The sequence below is a fragment of the Agelaius phoeniceus genome, chromosome 6, assembly GCF_051311805.1.
Source record: "Agelaius phoeniceus isolate bAgePho1 chromosome 6, bAgePho1.hap1, whole genome shotgun sequence".
In the NCBI taxonomy this organism is placed as follows: Eukaryota; Metazoa; Chordata; class Aves; order Passeriformes; family Icteridae; genus Agelaius; species Agelaius phoeniceus.
In genome coordinates this window covers 24,742,550-24,763,714 of record NC_135270.1, presented here as the reverse complement: position 1 = coordinate 24,763,714, position 21,165 = coordinate 24,742,550, and the positions used below count along the sequence as shown (strand labels likewise).

General features: G+C 38.1%; 1 protein-coding gene across 1 annotated transcript in view; it reads right to left on the bottom strand.

The window, feature by feature from the left end:
• MYBPC3 (myosin binding protein C3) overlaps positions 1-21,165 on the bottom strand; it is a 62,276-nt gene that overhangs the window by 15,212 nt on the left and 25,899 nt on the right. Inside the window, exons 17-29 of the mRNA XM_077180056.1 lie at positions 21,042-21,147; positions 16,904-17,070; positions 16,373-16,538; positions 15,355-15,461; positions 14,999-15,028; positions 14,699-14,835; positions 13,112-13,189; positions 11,888-12,047; positions 9,782-9,886; positions 6,476-6,664; positions 4,330-4,464; positions 2,957-3,124; positions 1,595-1,683 (exon numbers count right to left, since the gene is read on the bottom strand). Coding sequence (XP_077036171.1) covers positions 1,595-1,683; positions 2,957-3,124; positions 4,330-4,464; positions 6,476-6,664; positions 9,782-9,886; positions 11,888-12,047; positions 13,112-13,189; positions 14,699-14,835; positions 14,999-15,028; positions 15,355-15,461; positions 16,373-16,538; positions 16,904-17,070; positions 21,042-21,147 — 1,637 coding nt within the window. The remainder of the gene's footprint in view (positions 1-1,594; positions 1,684-2,956; positions 3,125-4,329; positions 4,465-6,475; positions 6,665-9,781; positions 9,887-11,887; positions 12,048-13,111; positions 13,190-14,698; positions 14,836-14,998; positions 15,029-15,354; positions 15,462-16,372; positions 16,539-16,903; positions 17,071-21,041; positions 21,148-21,165) is intronic.

The following is a 21,165-nucleotide window of genomic DNA, read 5'->3' as shown; positions in this document are numbered from 1 at the left end:
AACAGCTAAAATACCCCAAAATTATCAGTACTCTTTCCAGCACTAATTCAAAACATCACCCCATAGTATCTTCCATGAAGAAAATTGACTGCCCGGTCAAGACCAACACAAGGGGACACAAGACACAAATCTCTAAAATGCTAAGCTTTATTCCCCTGCTTATGGGGCAGCTTGTCAAATTTGTGCAATTTTTCTTCAACCTGGATATCAAAGCAGGAAAAATATCTGTTTATTTTAGGGGTTTTTAAAAATAATTACATAACTCAGAAATAGCAGATGTACAAATCTTGAATTTTGTGTGTGGCTAGACATCAGTAAAAAAGTGATTTTAACAATTTTGGAGATAAGAAATGTGAAAGAAAAAAAAATGCCTTATGATTATACTGACATAATTCAAGCATGCAATTCAAGAAAGTTGAATTCATGAGCGTGCAATTGTGTACTAATCAGATATATCTCTGTGGAAAAGCAGCTTGTCATGTGACCCAGAAACCATAGTGCAAAAAAGACATGTACCTTTAAGTTTATATAAATTTTGCTCTAATAATTTTTTTCCTGCTGATGCTACTCAAACAAAAAAATACAGAGGATTTGTCTCCCTTGTGGAAAAAATGTTTTGCATCTCTCCAGCATCTTTTATATGAAAATTTCAAAGCTCTTCACTAATAACAGGATTACATTTCTATAAATGTCAGTCCTGGATAGTAGAGAAATTTCAGTGTCTTGAAGTTTTAACTGAGGACTTGATTAAGTGGTAAATCTGTTATTACTAAGGACATCTGTGTCAGAGCCAGAGTCTGTAATTGACAATTTCTTTTGCTGTTTCTCCCTTAGGAAACCGTTTCCTTACTCACATTAATTCTTGCACTCTATTGATATTATATTCATGCATCTGAAGAAAGGCATGTGGGGTTTTAGAAACAGTCAGATAGTTGTCTGTACAGCTCTAGAAAATGCCAAGGTGAGGTAACTGGTCAGGTCAGTCTTTGTGTATATTTGAGCACTTTTGTGCATGCCTTAGTGAGGTGTAGTTACATACATGCACCCTTGATAATCCTCAGCAAGCTCTGGTTTTTATGCCTTCATGCACAGTAATGCCCAAGCAGGTCTTTATACACACACTGAGGTTCTGCATCCCAGGGCCAACCCGGGCCTTCTGTTTATGTGCAAACTCAACTTTTTGCAGTCGGCGTTTCAGAAATTAACATACACACTTTTGCCAAAGAAATTGCCCAGTGACATCACATGCCTTGTTTCCAGAAGAGTAATTAGTTGGATTCTTACATTTTTGTCTACTTCTCTCTAAGGTGCCTCCTGTGCTCAGTAAACAGGAATGGGCTTGCACTTACTTAGACCACTTTTTTCTTCTTCCCCAAAAGGTGGGATTAAGGAAGAAACTCTGACTGTAAAAAAACAATTACTGAAAAAAAGAGTGATTCCCTCCCTTTCTCAATTTTTTGAGAGGGTTTCATGAATCATCAGCCATATTTATGTAATTCTGCTTAAGCAGTGAAGTAATGGGAACTTGCATTAAGGAAATTACTTTAGGTAAGTAATCATAAATAACCATGACAAAATAGAAGCTGATACATACCTGAAAAGGGATCACAATATTGATTGTTTCACCCACTTTCTTTACCAGGGTCTGTCTGAGGTGACGTGGCAGCCAGAATTTGGGACGCTCTGCAGTTAAGCATTAGCACACTAAGTACAAAACTTTTGAGAATATGCAACATTATTTATAGCAAAAATAAGGCAATGGATAACTTAAAGCATAAGAAAATTGTGGAAACGCTGTTTACACTTTTAGGGACTAGCTCAGTCTCTCAGTAGTTTCAAATGTATTTGTCTACTGGATAAAAAGTTAATATTAAGTCTCAGTTATACATTTACATCTGAGCATGTTTTCAGTGACAGCAGCATTATGAAAACGTGTCACATCTGAAATGCCAAATTTGGGTGGCTTCTGTTGGATGTGAGTCTTTTATATGGACTTTGTTTCTTTGGAGAAAATCTTCAGTTCAGTAGAAAGGATGGGACAAGGGATGTATTGGAGTAAAAGAGTGATGATAGGTTATGATTATCTGTTGCTATATTGATACTGCAGCACCTTGTAAATTGCCACTGGGAGGTATTTATGGACATACTCAGAAAGCACAGCAACTGATGGATTCCTTTATCTTCCTATGGTCATTCAGTTACAGTTCTTTGAGATGGATGTAGTGTGATCTCTTTGTAGCATCTTACTTTCATTTACAAATAAGGACCTTACTGCATGGTTTTTTCCTTGGTCTCTGCTTTCCTCTACTTCACTGGAAAGCTTTTTAGGCTCTCCTTTTATCTTTAGTCTTTCCCCTATTATTTACAGAAGGAATTTCTTAACATACAGTTGGAGTGTCTGTCTTCATGACCATTTGGTATTGAGATGCATTAAACTTTGTTTTATTTACATTGGCTCAGTTTACTGCCAGTGAGACTCTGGCAGACACTTGTGTGAGCCAAGGTTGAGGAATTCACTATTAGCAGCTCTTGATGTCTTTTGGACTCCAGTCAAATGAATTTTAATCTACTGCTGTTGGGTGATACACAGGATGGTAATTAATAATCTGAGACAATGAAGTAAATAGATCTCTTGCCATAGCCAACACAGTCATTTTGCAGTAATACAGCAGCTTTTCAAGCAGAGAGGTAAATATTAAATAAATGTTCCTTAAATGCTGAGAGTGCCATTGCAAGAGGTGAAATGTCCATATTTTGAAAGTGAGAAGTAGAATATTATTTTAAGAGCTATGCTTTACAAATATAAGACCTGGGTGCTGTAGAGCTGTTCTCAGAGCCAGAAGACACTGGGAACCTAATCAAAGTGGAAGAGCAGTTTGTGTGTTATTCTCAGATAAAGGCAGAATTTTGGCCAGAGGAAATGAAGGAATAGGATTTATTCAGTATAGATACTCACGCAGGATCTCTTGAACGGTAATTGGCTCTTTTATTGTTGCTGCTGCACTCTCACCAGCCAGGTTTACAGCCTTGATACGGAAATAAAGTTTGTCCCCTGTGACCAGATCTTTAACCAGTGCAGATGTGCGCTCGGTTAGGCCAGGAAGGGCAGGAATCCATTCTGTAGCTACAAGTACAGTATTTGCATATTGCATTAATACATTATCTTTCCAAACTGAGGCCTTGTTTGCAATTGAAAGTAAATTTCTATTGGGAAAAAATGAACTCAAGTTACAGCACCATACTTAAAAGGGAACAAAATAAGTAGGAAGGAGAACTCTGGATCAAGGAGATTTGTTTACACGTGGAGTTAAGCAATCTCTAGACTTCATTACTCAAAACAGCTAAGGATAAGGGAATCATGTTTGGGTAGTTCCTTTGGCATTTTGTTTTATAGAGCTTAGAGCTGTGGGACTTCTTGACACTTATTTTACTACATGGGAATGGGGAGAATTTTGGAAGAAAGTGAAGCCTTAATTGAATTTTTTTTTCTTGGAGTAAATATACCTTCTGCTACTGTCCAAACAGATTAGTGAGAGCCACATATGCTGAAAATAATAATAGAACACGTAACTGTTGGAATTTATTGTTTAATTCTCAATTGACACAGTAGAACAGAATTCTTAGTGCTTCCTTATTATAAAGCACAGAAATATGACTGATAAAATCTTTCTGCCTGACAATGACATAGAGATTCTGGTAATTCTATAGTGATGTCTCATTAAAGACTCTAAATTATTTCTGCATAAATTATGCCCTATAAACCCCCTAGTTTAGATTACTTGGCAATCAAGCCTAGTGTTAGGGAAAATGTCAATATTGAAGTGACTATAAATTTGTTCTCAGACTGGTGACATAAGTATTATGTTGTGGCATCACAGAACATTGAATTTTGTAGATATGGTGCTGTCACACTCTTTATTACCAGTAATGGTATTAAATGAGGTAAGGTAATGGTTACTTTAAAGTTTGACTGGTGTTGTCACAATCATGTTATTTTATGTATTTTAAGGAATATGCAATTCATGAATGATACAGAAGTATAGGAGGGACTATAGAACAGTAATGATATTTTTGTATTACTAATGTTTATTAAAGCTTATGATAACTGTGAAGATGACATTATGGATGTGATTTCCATGGTTTTACAGTCACATTGTAGTGAGTATGGTGATGGTTGGCAAGGATGGTAGACATAGACATAGATTAGAGTTAAAATTTGGTCATGCTGGACATGGTTAGGTTGTTGGTAGTGTGTTGAGGTGAAGTTATTGCAACTGTAGCATTTTTTAAATGCTCTGTTGCTGCTGCCTAGTAGTCATGCTTACTTACATCCATCTTTGCAGTATTCCACCATGTAGCCATCTAATCCCCCAGCTCCAATCCGCTCAGGGGGCCTCCACTTCAAGGAAACAGTGCTGTCAGAAACATCCTCCACTGTGAAGTTGGTTGGTTCACTTGGAGGAGCTGTAAGGAAATACGGACAAGTAGATTCTGAGAAATAGCAATACAACTATGAGAATTCAAAGGCTATACAAGGATTGATTAACCACTGATTTATGTACCACTGTCTATATTAATAAAATAAATCTACCTGAAGCTGAGTTGGAAAGCATAACACCTATTACATCATTTAATAAAAACACAGCATAAGGTTCCTATAATAAGAAGGGGAACAAGAGGTTAAGATAGTAGTTCCTATTCACAGATGCTCCCTTATGAGAAAAGCCACTGAAAAAACAAAGACTTGTAGGAGGGAGTCAAATTGTCATCATAAGTCTGCAGAGAAGTTTAAAAATGAAAATATGTACCTTTTATATTCTGTACTTACACCCTGATTGTAACTGGACAAAATTTGCATGGTTAAAGAAGCAAACTGACTGTAGCTAAATTTTACTTCACTCATACAGTGAAGAAAATGACCAAAAGTTATGACTACATGTTTAGAGAAACACTACTTCTGATTTGTGCATTTGTAACAGAGACATACTTGAGAAAAATATTTTAGGGATAAAAGATTTTGGTTTAGATACAGCTTTTTCATATCTCTTCAGAACAGGCGTGTCATGGCTTTTTATAAACCCACAGTTCAGAAAGACCACTAGCTAAATTCAATCTTCTGCAGTATGACTATTTTCTACTAATTTAAAATAATCAAGAAAAGCCCTTACTAGAGGATCCAAAATACACATAAATGTTACTGTGAAATAATTGATATCAAAAAGCAAACAGAAAACAACTTTTTCAAAATAACATTTAGGGTGCAGGAGCATAAGATTTAGTATACATACCATAAAAGCAATCTTATTAATGATTCTGTTTGGCATAATCTGTGTATTTGTGTATTATAAACTGAACATCTACTGAATATACATAATAGATTTTACAAGGTAAGTTAAATACAGGTTCACATATTGTGGAACTAATTGAAATCAGTCTTAGTTCCCAAAGTTATTGTTTAAAAAAAAACACCACCAAAAAATATCACCTAATTTCATTTCTGTAACTGTTAAAAATTTTTGTATTCACATGCTAGCAAGGACAGCACACAGGAGGAAATGCAATTGGGAGCATACACAACCACACAGTACACGATCAAAACCCCAAACCTCTTCTCTGAAGAAGTAAGTGTGAACTTTATCCTTAATCAAGTAAAACTCTGCCTATCCCATGAAAACTTTGGACCTTTTTTTTCAGTAGCTCCACTTGATGGTTCTTGTTTGACCTCTTTTGTTGCAGACCAGCCGTTGTGAGTTTGAAATCCAGAATTAAGAGACCCTTCTTGCAGTTCAGCCTTCCCTTCTGACTCCTTTACTGCATCATCTGCTTTTACATGATCTCCGTCAGTAGGCTGTCCCCCTTCGCTGTTATTTGTAGATTTAGAAACTCTAGTCATTTTAATCTCCAGCTATTTGTACTTTTGTGGGTCTTCTCCCTAAAAGACTTAGCAGGCAGGCTTCCTGAGGACTCCTTTAGTTTGCTCCTTGCTCAGGGATTGCAGGAGACACTGCACTGCTGTGTTGGGAAGGATTATTTATAGAAAATCATTCCTCAAATATTTTCTTAATCATCTATCCTTTTAGCTGTGGAGAGGGCTGGGATTAAGGGAGCACTGGACGGGATACTGTGATATTTGCACCCATAAGGGAATGGAAGAAGCTGAGAGGGACAGGGAAATCTCTGTCAATTAGTTCCCCTCCTTTTTTCAGATCCAGCTTAACTCTCACACTTCTAATTATAACAACTAAAATTTCATCAGCAATTTCATGAAACTGGAACCTCTGTGCTCTTCAGGAAGAGGAATGAGAGATAGAGGAACATTACAAAGGAGAAGCTTGATTAAATATAGAATATAGAGATGGCTGATAGCCTCTTTCCTGACACAGTCTTTTTAGCTGTAAGAACAGTTGAAGAGAAGAGATCAGAATTGTCCTGTCTTGGTTTTATCCTAGAAATACCATGGAGTATCAAAACTCACCAATTGGCATGAAGGGTTGTGAGGCAGGGCTTGGCCGGGACATGCCAATAGAATTCACAGCATAAATCCGCATCTCGTAAAACACTCCTTCAATCATCCTCTTGGCTTCATAGGTCAGCTCCTTTAAAAGGTCAAAGTTCAGTCTCATCCATCGATAGCTCTTCTTCTTCTTTCTCTCTAAAATATAGCCTGGAAAGGACAGCTGTTATGTGGTAAAAGAACTGGAAATTGTTATCTCACATGAAGGAAAAAAGAAAATCCTTTTAAGTGAAGGAGAAATTTCCTTGAAATGTCTAAGGTGTGGTATAGAGTTAAAAAATTAATTTATTTCTTTTATCCTGCTTCAATTCACTAACCTTGACTAACAGCCTAAATCCCCCACAAAGAATTAATTGGATGAACAGTTTGAAAATTCCTTTTATTTTAAATTAATGTTTTATTAAAGAACTGATGCTAGATCTCTGTGTTCTTTGCAAAGCAGTGGAAATGCAGAATGCTTCCCAGACAGTGCAGATCTCAGCTTGCTTCAGCCCTACAGTGAGTGAGATATGGCCTCTCACCATTTTTCTTGCTCTGATTTCCTTGGGAAGGAAAGAGAGCCTGTATGACAGCAGAGAACAAAGAGAGCCGGGTGCACTGCAGACCACATCTGCAGTACAGCTTAAGGTGTCATCTGTATGCCTGGAATCCATGTCTTAGCACTTCTCCAGAACATCCATAGCCTTTTCAACACTACCATGCTGTTTTCCATAATGACTAAGTGAGACTGGATAATCAGTATAAAAGATAAACTTCTCATTTCCCCAAACTGGGAATGGAATCTGTGATTTCTGATGCCTAATATGGAGGATGGTTGTATATCACGTTGGAAACATAGATATTTTCCAATTGACCTGCTACAAGGACTCCTGAACTGTTTCTTTCCATTTAGCTATATTAATTTCTGCTGCTTCTCTGTGTTGCAGATAGAGTAACTGGATGGGATCCACATAGGCTTCTTTCAAACAAACTTTGCTAGGAAAGCTATTAATCTTTTAACTACAGAATGAATATCAGAGAATAGTCATGTACACATGCCATGTATGTGAGTGTATTGTGTGGGTGTGCTCCTACCCATGGACTCCAGAGGTCTCTACAGATGTCTGTAACAGGGGGCAGCTACAATAGTGTGAGTCCACAGCAAGGACTTATAATTGAAAAAAATTGAGCTATGCAGGAGAGTGATTCAGTCCCTGCAGCTCACAAGGTCATAGCTATCAAACTTGCAGAGGTCCCTTTGGTACACCTGGGAAGTATGATTCACACTTCAGGTGTCTCCAGGGATTAGGAGAATGACAGGCACATTTGATTTGCTGGCATGCTGTAGGCACAGACACCATGCAGCCTTTCCTGTCAATGCTGAAATGCAAGAAGTGCATGGGAGTCTACAGAATGTTCTGGGAAAAGAACAGTGGAAGTATCTTTAAGCTGACAGGTTGTATCATCACTTTAAATGCATGAAGATGTACTTCTGGCATACTTGTTCTCAGTAACTTTCAGAGTTAAATGCTGTAAGCAATGAACCTATGGTTCTTTGGGTATGTTCCTAGTTTTTTTTTCTCTTCAGCAGGGTCTATGAGACTGAGAGAAGTTTCATCAACTCAGTTTCTGGGGTTTTTTGTTTTATAGATAACCAGTGTTAAGCACATAAGTGTCGAAATGAAGAGGTTTGCAATTAAAAAAAAACAGGCAGAAAGGAGGTAAAATGACAATACTGGTTGTATTGGTGACATTTGGTAAAGCAGATTATTTCCCCAAATGTGTGAGAGTTAAAGATACAGCTTTAGTAATACAAAAAGCACACAAACTCTCAGGAAAGGTGAAGATGGGGTGTGAATTTCTTTTTTATATCTGTTGGATATAGCTAATAAAGACTGTATCTGACTGCCTACAAAGCCATCTGTAACAATATGAAGACAGATGAGAATGAGTATGCCTTTTCCCCCCTGCCTTCCTAACTTGTTTAAAGCTCTGTGTGAAAGGGTAGTGCTGCATTTCAGTTTTCCTCTCCCCCTGCTGCAGGTGTTTTACTGGAGCTCTAGCAGTAGTGCAGCCCTGTGCTACCTGAAGGAACCTCCTCAGGTAGTGTGAAGGGTTGTTACTGGAACAACAACAAAATCCTTCCTTTGACAGTGAGAACAAAGCAAGGAACTTTTCAAAATATATGCCCTGAGAACCCTACAAAACAAAACCATAGCCTTTGTTTAGTCAGTGAGGTGGGGGTTGCCTGTGGTAATGACACAACTACTGGTAAATGTAATATTTTGACTTCTTGCTTGCTTCCTGTCAGAATAGATGAAACCACAAAGCACTGGCCCAGCAGTACCTTGTTTATTCCTGCACAGGTAAATTATTTGATTTAAATAATACATATCTTCTGGAAATGAATGAAGTCCAAACATCCAAATTCAAATACAAACTTCTCTCTTCCAGATACTATTCGGGGGATTAAAAGAGTTTTAGACATTTCTAGCTCTGGCATCCCCATGGGAGTCCATATAGCTTTCAATGTATATTTTTTTCAAAGAAACTTAAGCTCCAGAGATCTTTATTAAACAAATTGCTAGATATGGACTCCAGAGGAATTTTTTCCCCTAAAATTGGTCAAGACCCTGAATTGTTTTCTTTTTCTTCAGAGGATCACAGAGATTTCTATCAAAAATTTACCATGCTCTGTGCAGAACTCAAGATGGCGTCAGTGATAATCTTGAATGTGCCTGCTCATTTCCTGCAGCACATGACAACTTTGCACTCTAAGTTTTAGTGCAGGTTTTAAGGTCACTAAAATGATTGAAACTATTTTATGAACCATTGTTTTATATGAAGTAGATTTATGAAGTAGTTTTCCACTATAAAACATATATTACATAAGTGCCTGAGATTGCAGATGTCTGGAGTTGATGACTGAGGTGGCCACAGATCTCTTTGGATATTCCTAGGTAAGCACAAAGGCCTGTACACTGACTTAAAATTTCAGTCTTGAATGAGGATAGTTAGCTTTAGCTATTTTTCATCTCACCTTTTTGTGCTTTGGTAACTTGTTTGCTGAAATACTTCTGACTCAAATCGCACAGGCAGGGGGCACTCTCTGCTCAAAATTGCAGGGCCAGGCCCTGGGCCGGTTTGAAGGTTCAGTGCATCAGAGTAGCTCCTGCCTGGGGGTCTGCCTTCCTTATGTCTAAACAGAGAATCCTTCTGTGCCATTTAAAAGGAACAGCGAAAAATGCGTGCCAAGCTGCAGGGGACTTCATGTGTTTGCACTCTTACCAAGTACTGGTTGCCCACCATCGTATTTAGGGGGTTGCCACTGCACAGTGCAGTAATCTTCTCCAATGTTGCTGATTGTGGGAGCTTCTGGAGGGTCAGGAACATCTGAAGAAAGGGTGAGAATGAATGAGAGCTTTTATTGTTTCAATTTCTTTATGAAAGTAAATTAAATATTTTTAGCACTTTTTTTTTCCTGTGTGGTATTGATGTAATGGTGTCCCCCAGGAATCAGTGTTGGGCCCAGTCCTGTTTAGTATCTTGAGTGATGATCTGGAAGAGGGTATTTCATCTATCATTAGCAAATTCATGGATGACACCAAGTTGGGCCCGAGTGTTGATTTGCAGGAGGGCTCTGCAGAGGGTCCAGGACAGGCTGGATCATGGGCCAAGGCCAATGGTGTTAAGGTTCAACAACATCAAGTGCTGGGTGCTGCACTTTGGCCACAATAACCACCTCCAGCACTACAGGCTGCAGGAAGAGTGGCTGGAAAGTGGTCCAGTGGAAAAGGACCTGGGGATGCTGGTGAACAGTGGCTGAATATGATCCAGCAGGGCCCAGGTGGCCAAGAAGGCCAGTGGCATCCTGGCCTGGATCAGCAATAGTGTAGCCAGCAGGAGCAGGACAGTGATTGTCCCTCTGTACTCAGCCCTGGTGAGGCCACACCTGAAGTGCTGTGCCCAGTTTTGGGCCCCTCTCTACAGGAAGGACACGGAGGGGCTGGAGCACATCCAGAGAAGGGCAGTGGAGCTGGAGAAGGATCTGGAGCACAAGTCCTATGAGGAGCAGCTGAGGGAGCTGGGGGTGTTTAGCCTGGAGAAAAAGAGGCTCAGAGGTGACCTGATTGCTCTCTACATCTCCCTGAAAGGAAGGTGTAGCCAGGTGGGTTTTGGCCTCTTCTCCCAGGCAGCCAGAGACAGGATGAGAGGACATGGGCTTAAGCGGCATCAGGGGAGGTTTAGGTTGGACATTAGGAAGAAATTCTTCACAGAAAGGGTGATTAGATATTGGAATGGGCCACCCAGGGAGTGAGCACTCCTGGAGGTGTTTATGTAAGGACTAGATGTGGCAGTCAGTGCCTGATCTAGTTGACATGTGGGGTTGGACTTGATGAGATCAGAAATCTTTTTCTCATCCAAATTTATTATCTGATTCTGTGATACAGCTTTGTCAGATAGCAACAGTAGGTACAACCACAATGTATTAACTTAGTCTAAAGGGAATCCTGCTCTTTAATGCTTCTTTGTTAGGTTGATTTCCTTTAAATAGCATTGATTATTCAGCTCCCTTTTTCTTCCCAGACATAATAAAATTTTTGCAAAAATGTAAGGTAATTCTGTTCTGTAAGATGAGGCTTGCTCCAGGGTTTCCTATTTTCTCTAGAATAAATTTTATAAAATACAACTGCATGTCTCACATATTATGTCACTTTGGAGATATTCATAGTAAATATCCTGATTTAATATTTATAAAAGATGGAAGAATACTTAGTATTTATCAAGCAATTCTAAATTTTGATACTGTAGGTGAAAGTAATTTTCTTTTATCATTTCTGATTTGCTTATAACTTGTTCTTTTGTTATGTGTGCCAGGGTATCAGCAAATTAAATATTATGAAAAATTTATAAAACTTACTGACTCAAAATCATATCCCTCCCAGGTCTTTTGTGACTCATTGAAGAGTCTGTCAATCTGTTCAGCTTCTATCAGATACATTACATTTCTTTATTCCATTAACCATTTACTGCTTACAGAATGAAGTAATCTCTGCTTAAAAACATAACCCACGACAAAATGACTAAAAGCTTTTCTTATTTCTGACAAGCATGAAGCATGTACTTCAGAATGGAATGTCATCCATAAAATGATAGAATCACCTGAAACAGGGAATACATGGATTACTACTGGGAGTTCTTCTCTTTTCTCCTCTGAAAAAACACTTCTGCTGAATTGATGATTGATACTGTTCCTCTCTTTATGATCCTTTCCCACTTTGCTAAACCTAAAGTCAGAACTTGTATCAGAGAGATTTTAGACTTTTTGAGAAGGGTGAGCTTCAGCAGACTCAAGATTCTTTCATGCTCTGGCTGTTTCTTTCCTTCACTTACCAATAACTTTGACTGTGATATCAGCCTTATCTTCTCCAACTGGATTCTTAAGTATAACTCTGTAAACTCCCTCATCCTCTTTTTCTGCCCCTTCAATGATGAAGACACAATGGTCTTCATGCATCTCCACACGGACTCTGCCTTCAGATTCAAACAGGAGCTGTGGGCAGTGAAAGGGACAGATAAAATCATTGCAAGTTGTGCCAGGGACAGCCTGATGAGTCTGTAAGGTGGTGAAAAACTACAAATCATTGAATATTACAATAATTATTGAAAAGCCATAAAATGTTTCAAGTTCTTTTTGTATGTGGAAGAGAGGAAATATAGACTGGTTGGCTCACATAAATATCATTTGGGAAAATTGGTTCTGGAAGTCTGCAGGTTGTTGGGATTCACCACTAGTTACACAAACCCAATTATGTTTCAAAGAAGTTACTGAGTACTTCCAAAAATTCCTACCTGGGACAGCTGCTAACATCACTGTGAAGAGTTTCATGGATAACAGTTGGTTTCTGTATAAATTAAACCAAGATTCTTGTAACTGTTAATGGCATCAGTGTGATTTCTGTCACTCAATGGCCACAATTTAGTTGTACATATGTAATACTCTCCTTTTTTCCTTATGTGCCTATGTATCTTTAGATTTAGAACAGGAACCACTAGAAAGAATACATGTCCCAATAGTGATTAGTGCAGCAGGATCCTAACCCTGAGAATGGTTTATTGCTGTATAATAAATGTAAAATATTTTTTACTCTATCAAGAAAGAAGTAATTTATGTGAAAAATGAAAGTTGCTGCAAAGTGAGTCCAGTTTCACTTCTTTATAGTCCATCCACTCTTTGACTCATTGTCATTTTCCCATGTGTCTGTCGTGTAAGATTTTGTTCTAGTTATTATTGGAGGTTACTGAGGGGAAAGCATCACCACAAATAAATCTAAACCAGTTTTCAAATAACTGCTTTGATTCTTGTAACCCAGTCACCATGTGATGGTGATTAGAAAGACTTTCTCAATCAGCTTCTTACTCTTAAATTATTCACCACATCTCTTGTGCCCAGCAGGGGTCTGGTAATTAATTACCACTGTGAGGCAGGATAGTGGGCCTGACGTACTGTTTGACTTTTAATATCTACTGACTTAAAGGTTATTTCCTTTTGAGTATGACCTTTTATCTGGAAAACTAAGAACAGTTGTGTGGTTGCATAAATAATAAGGAACTTACCTTATTATCGGTACTTAAATCACTGCTGTTTTCTGAGGGAGTCATGGAATCATCACTGTTTCGAAGCAGGTCGTTTCTCTAGATAAGCAAAGAAACCACAGAAAGTCAGCTAAGGCTGAGCAGAGCAGTAAAGCTGTTTCTGCAAGACAGAGAAGAGTCTGTTGGGGGGGGGTTGAATATGGAGGTGGGAGAAAAGCAAGGTTAGGCAGCAAGCAGACCTGGGAAGGAAATCTTCCAAAACCAAAGTAAAAAGCAGAAATGGGAAAAAAAGTATCAGGATACAGTGAATTAAGGGAAGGATAAGTCAGTTAACTCAGATTTGCTGCTTAGCAAAGGAAGAAGAATGACATTCCTGCAGTATTATTGTAACTGGTTGTGAACCTGGCTGTGTCCTCTGGTACTAGTTACTCTATATGTGTAAGTAAAAAAATAAGTATTACTTCTCTCTGTAACAGTGGGACAGTAAATTGATGTAAATATTTTAACACTCAGAAATAGTCAGGTCTGTAGCACTCATTGAACAACATCTTTTGAGGCTGTGCTACTCTTTGTTTGGAATTTCATTAGTAAATATATTTTACACAACCTTCAATCAGGACTGGCTGCTTTTCCTCATATATTGAGACCTGCCACCTCATAAGTAATGCTGCACAGAGATTGTCTGATACCCAGTCATCATTTTATCAGAGAAGCTTCTGTATAGAAGAGTCAATTTCTTGGCTTTTTAAAAATTTGTTTCCATACTAATTCTGCATTGAAGGAAAAAGTTCTGAGTACTATTAGATATGCTAACCTGAGCAAGAATGCGGTATAATAATGAAGAAATAGGAGATTAGGGGAATTAACATAATTGGCAATATTGTTTTTTCTGTATCTACACATATGGATGTGTAATGGTGCTGTAGAATGTTATGCAAAATATTTCTGTTTTGTGCTAGTTATAGCTCAAAAGCCCACAGATGGTGAGGGGTGGGGATATTTTGAGATACCCAGAAAGGAAGCTCACTTAACATTTTAAGTCTAGCTTCTAAACTCTTTCTCTGATGTTTTGTAATCGCTTTGATAAGATAAATAGCAAAGTTCCTCTATTTTTATTATATGAAATTCTGTTTTATGCCACTAGTCTGCTAAGATGACATTTACTTCACAAATGGTAAAATCCTTGATAACCACTAAAAAAAGAACCTGCCACCTCCAGAAGATGTTCGTTCTATCAGGTGAAGGTGATGGGGATGACTCATAATTTATTTATTTTTCTCTGAGGTAGGAAGAGAATAAATATGTATGGTATCCTTCTATCTGCATCTACATATGTCTCCTCATATATAGTCAGCCCCTTCTTTTGGACTAAAAAACCAGGGAACAGTTCATAAAAAGGAACAGTTCAGGATGAATCACAAAGCCAGCTATGTCCCAAGCAGCTGCAGTTCAGGTATTTAATTTTTTTTCTCTTGAGGTTTAAAAACATAAAATTGAAATGAAGATGGAAATACTTGTAAATAACCATAAACCAAAGTAATATTTGAGAAGGAAAAATAAATTTGCAGTTGTGACTTGCCTCAGACACTGTGTCAGGTTGCACATTACCTTGTTCACTTTCTGCCAGATGACAGTGGGTGTTGGATCTCCTGATACAGGAACATCCAATCTCAGTTTGTTCCCAGCCACCACGACAATAGTGTCAGGGGATTGGCCCAGACAGTCAAGGTGGATTTTAGGGGGTTCTGTAGTAAAGATAGAGAAGATAAGTTTTAAATAAAGTTTGAGTAATCTGAATGGAAAATGAAATAAAAAGAATATTCACGCATTAAATTAAAAAAAAAATTCTGCTTACTTTGCTATTGAAAACATTCTTACTTGCATATAAATAATGACTGCTGTTCTTACCTTCTCTTGGTACAAAATCTATCTTGACCTCTGGGGGGGAAAAGAAAAGACGAGACAGGGAAGAAGAAATGGATCAGAAAACAGAATTTACATAGCATACATACATAGCAAACAAAGTAATTTAAAAACTGATTGCAACTTCATAATGCATATTAATCAGCAGATTTATACAATAAATTAAAAAACAGGCTCTGTAAACCCATGTGATAATGGTAATGCAAAATAACAGGGAAAAGCAATGTGTCTACGTTGAGGTATCAGAAAAGAGGTTGGCATTCTCTTGCCTGGTATAACCATGATTAATGTCACCATTTTATCCCTGTGGAATTCCCATTACATGTTCTAAAATAACTTACCCAAAAACTGAAGCTTGGCAGAAAGGTTATAAGCAAATCCTTGAGGAATGAAGGAATAATCAGCCTCATCCTCTGGTGTTACATCCTCAATAGTTAGCTTATGGATTCTGCAAACATGAACAAATATATTGCACTCCCTTCCCTTGCCTCCCCAGGAGAAACAGGGCTATCTCAAGAGACAAGGTGCAGGCCATAGGATACTAACAGAAATTATTATTTCTTCTTCCCATGCCATGACACAAGGCAACAACCACCAGCGCTGCTGGTGTCTGCTCTGCTTTCAGTATTAAATCCAATCCTATTAAAGCAGTACATTGTCTATGAGTGGATATTTTTTTTTGTCAAGGTAGATTGTTTGAAGAGAGGTAGCATTTTCCTTGCTCTAGTCCAGTACTTTGCCATTACAAGGGCAGTTGTAACACTGCTGACTGGTTTCATTTGATCCAATTGTGAAACAGTAGCTCTGACTAAACAAACTGAAAGATGATTCTTCATCCCTGTATTATTTTAAGTTCAAAACAGAATACAGAAAAGAGTACCAGGAAAGACTTCACCTGGTATTTAATGCTGAATCTTCTTGGTCTCCATTTCCATTAGTAGCTAGACTGCTAGGAAACTTGAGCTCAGAATTACAAACTGTATATGTTAATATAAATGCTAATTTTTCTGTAGGGTTTACTCACATGTACTATCTTAACACTACTGTTAGTTTTAAAGTTCTCAACAATGTGTTTTGAATACCAAAACACCATGTAATCCTAATGAAAACTAAGATTTACTTTTGCTGATGCACTGCTGAAGTCATATATAGAAAATGCGCCAACTCAGAAAGACTGCACACGTGCTAAAACAAGTCTGTCACTAAATGTTGGTTGCATATGAAAAGCTTCTAAACTTTTTACCTGTTAGCTGGAGCCAGGACAAAATCTCTCTTTATATTCTTAACCCCTGAGATTACAATTCTTATGGATTGCACTGAAAATCCCAAGCCTGTACCTGCTTTCTGAAAAAGACTGACCTGCCAATATGGGAGATCTTTATCCTTTCATCTGGGATCACCTCCTTTCCGTTTTTCAGCCAGATTCCTTTCACGTTTTCATCTGAAACTTCACACTTGAAGACTGCCTGGTCACGTGCCTTCACTGTCAGGTCTGCAATGCTCTGATAAACTTCCAGCTTTTTCTCTGATATCGTGAGAATAATCGATACACACATCAGAAATCAGAATAGCTCTGTAAGTAGATGATGTGGATTTACTGAGTAGAAAAGGCAAGGGCTGAGCAAGCAATATGAAGGGAAATAGACAGCCTGCAGGGCTTTAACAGGACTGATAGCTAAGCACCTGTTGTTATCAGAGTATCTGCTATATCCGGCACACAGGTCTGAGTTCTCCTCAAAGCCTTTATTATCAAACCCTATGCCCCTTATTGCATCTCCTTTTTCCCTGTCATGGGGATTATGCTACCACTCTGCACTATCTGGAGAAGGTTACCTTCAGCCTATTCTCATTTTTCGGCTTCTCTGGTTCTGGGACATTCCCTGTGCCTACCTTGCACAATCAGTTCAGCGACTGATACCCCACCATTGGTCTTCACAGTGTAGTGTCCACTGTCCTCCTTGGTTGACTCATTAATAATGAGATACTGTTTTTTTCCATCTTTCTTGAATCGGTATTTAAATGTTTCTTCTCGTGTCAGCTCAATTCCATCCTTTTCCCTGAAATACCAAATGGTGTTGAGTCATTTTTGCTGCGGTTGAAAGAGGAGAGTAAGGATCAGCTTGATGTTACTAGGGATTGGAAGACACAAGGTGAATCCAATCTTTGTAGCATATCAAGCTGGCAAAAAAGGGGATTGTTGCACAAATGTCAGTGCAACCAGAATGCCTCTATCTTGACCATTAATTTTCCCATAGGTATTTGACTTTTGGTTCAAGAGAATTCACCACAAGTCATTACTTGATTTTCTTCTATTTATATGCTATAGATAAACATGAAAATATGTTAAATACTGTAGGAGATAAAAGGTTGAAAACACACTTCACCAGCAGGAAATTTACTGTCTTAAAAATGGCCATAAATTAAATGGGACTTGATGGGATATTACTTAAAAGTCTTAATTTTCCTGATGTGAAATATAATTGTTATAAATCCATGATTTGTGGGCATCAGCAAAAGGAGAAAATTTTAGGATGGATTCAAATGAATGTGTATTTTGGATTTTGTAGATCTTTCCATTCAAGGATGCCACAGTATACTTAAGACTTTACTAAATTAAGCTTCACCATCTAGCACAGGAGGAAATTGAATTATTGTAATTTCCAGTCATCATGAAGGGAAATGCACAGGGAGGACTCACGCTGTTTAATCAAGGACATACAAAAATACATAAGGTGTTTCAAGGGTTTCCTGTTCCTAATCCTAAATAACATAAACAGCAAATACTTGTAATTTCTTCAATTTGCTAATTTTGTAGCATTACATTTTTTGTTATTACTTGAATATACTTCTATTTTGTTACTTGAATACTGCTCCAGTTTGTAAATGAAAAAGGTTTTCTCTTTGATAGCTAGTCACATGGAAAAACAAATAGAAAATATGTGTGATTTTAATAGAGTAAAAATATTCTTTCTACTTTTTTGTTATTTCCCTTATTTGTGACTTATTTGTGACCAGTGACTCAGTGACTATTCAGCTTACAGAACAGCAAATTGAAATGCTACTTGGGACTCATTAAAATACTACAGCTCTAATTTCTAAGTAGATATATGCAAGAAAACCTTTAACCTCTATCAGAGTCTGCTAATGTAAATCACAAGATCAAAATTTTAAGCAGAAACAAAGATCCTACAACTTGTGACTTAGATGTTCCTGATGCAACTGCATTTCAGAATACCTACAGGCATTCTGTACATGACTGTCTGTTAGAGCAGAGCTCACTGGAACTCAGAGATGGTTTAGAGAAGGACCGGCCTCCCTTCCAGGTCACACAGCAGCGCTAGTAAGGGAGGAAGCAGAGGATGCCTTTAACAGCTACTTGAAACACAGCACTTGGTATGATTGTCAGGATAATGTTTCCTTTTCTTTCCTCTTCATTACTCTTCAGACAAGAGTCTGAGACAACATGTAAGATGATCTCTTAGGGCTGTTGTGATTCATGCAAATTAGTTCTGGAACAAGTGCTACAGTGCTTTACAGAAACCTTTGCTGAATTGCTGAGAATGGACTTTAATCTCAAAGCTGAGCATGCTGCTGTCACTAAATGCAAAGCCAAGCACACACACTGTGCCTAGACTGTTGAAGCTGAACTTATACATTTTTTTTTCCATGGTCTATTTTGATACAGGGCTCATGAAAAATATCTGAATGTTCTATTCACCCATTGCTAAAAAAAGAGTTCTCTTGAAATCTTGACTAAATAATGAAAATAGTCTTTTTGTAATGATTAGTGTCTTAAATCCCTAGGAGGAGAATACTGTCTTTAACTTGCGTTTGTTTTACTGACTGGCACATTGCTGGTCCTGTGGATGAGTAGAGAGTTTGCAGAAGGGTATAGTGACAAACAGAGACTGTAAACCTTGAAGCAGAACTCCAGATAGCATTTAGCTTAAAATAATACTCTGCTGCTGTGAAAAGCAGAAAACCTCTTTAAGGTAATATTACAGGCCTTCCTTTGGCAATTGGAACTATAAAATAGAAGAATCTGTTGATATTAAAGTGTAAGTGAAGCATTATATAGAGTCATAGAAATGTTGGTTTACAGAACACCATAGGTCAGTGGCCCAGCCTCACATTTGAAGCAGAACTAGTGCAGTAATAGGTAGGTCAGCTGTGGTTTTGTCTTTCCAAGTCCAGAACATCTGCAAGATCAAATATCTGTTCTCAACTTCACCACTCAATTCCTCTTTGTCTGGAAATGCATTCCTATTTCCTGTTTGGATTCTGAGGATTAATTGCTTAATGTTTTCTGAGATATCACTGATGTAGGTGATGATTGGGACACATAGATTTATTGCTATAAATATATATTAACATGGTTTCTTTTGATTTGGAGCTGATAAGATGGTACATCCAGCATTCAGAGATGGAAAAATTAGATCAAAACTATGTATTTTATTATATCTTTTTCTTCAAGTATTATCTTATTTCCAAGACATCCGGAGTTTAGAAAAAACCTGTTCCATAGTAATGCATGAGATGTAATAATGTGCAATCTTCCTTGGTGATCAAGAGAACATACTTTTCTGATTGCTCTGCAGACACCTACATGATGAATTCTCCAAGCCCTAGTCTGATGGCTGTGCCTCAGCCTTATTTCTGTCTTGTGCAAGTCACATAATTGCCTTTGTTCATGTGCTTGTGGTTTTATATCCTGGGTTTGAAGATTTAAGAACTATAACAGGTGTTCTGAGTTAGTGCCTGTTACTTGGCTGAAACTGTTGATCATTCCCTAATGAGCCATAAAACTGGAACTCTTTCTCTGCATTGTGTTTCAAGTTTTCCCTGGACATTTTTCTCTGTGGTCCAAAATGTTCCCTTTTGTTATCTTTTGTTATATCTTTTGTTGGCAAAGAGTTTTTTGTTGACAGAGTCTCACATAACAAAACCAGTAAAATACAGTGTGAATGTCTAACTGCTCAGTTTTCCATTGCAATGATTTGATGAGTTTCTCTGACCACTTGCTGCATTTCAGACTGGGACAGCTGCTGGTTTGCCCTTGTCACATAAAATGCCCATCCCACAGATAACAGCTCTGTGAGATGTATGGGAGTTGTTCAAAGGCACAGGATCAAAGTGTGGCAGCTGCATTGTGTTCTGAGAGGGACAGATCTGGTTGTCCCCATCTCTTGTGACCAGGCATCTGCAGTCAGTTCCTGAATAATAGAATCCATGTCCCTGTGCTTGTGGATTTAATAGTGTAATGCACACCCTGTACTAGCTCTTGGACTCCATTTAAATTCTCAGTTCCTTCCTTTGGGACAGCAGATCATTAGTTGGCACTTTCCAGGAATGTAATGGGCATTGTGGGAATGCTTGATAACCATGTGTCTGAAGCTGTTAACAAGCACAAAGGAATTTCAGCTGGTAGAGAAATGAAGTGAGAATATGAGCCCTGCTTGTCATGCCTGCCCAAGCAGCATGCACCTTCCAGATTCTGCTCAGCTGGAGTGCCCAAGAAAACAGGATCCATGGTCTATGTGTTTGTCATCTTAATCCGTCTCACTGCAGAAGCATAACGACCAGCTTTGCAGGATCACCACAGCAGATGTGTTCCCTCTGTGTCTCAAGAGACACTTCTTTTTTTTACCTAAGGAAAAATACTTTAGAAACCTAAATGCCTCACTGCAGTTGAGAAGATTTCAAAAAGTACATCAAAGTCACCACAGTATGGATCTGATTAGTCTGGGCAATACTTAGGCATTACTGAAGTGTAAACACTGAGCAAGAAATTCTAGAGACACTATAAAATATGTATACTTAATCTGGGATTTTGTGTCATATTTTTGCTTCTCAGTTCCTCCTCCATATTTGACATATAGGAGGAGGGACAATCTTTTGATGAAAACAATTATGTAGGATGTGTTCTCCCTTTTTATTCCACACCTCCTGGTATGTTCCATGGAGGAAGATGTTTTGTGTTGGTTTGCTTTGCTTTGCTTTGTTTTTTTCTTTTCTTCTTTTCCCTTACCATTTCACAGTAGCTCCTTCCTCAGACACTTCACACTCAAATTCCACTCTCTCTCCAACCATCACCATCTGGTCCTCTAGTGGGTGAGTGATCAGGATTGGAGGTTCTGAAAATAAGGAGAATT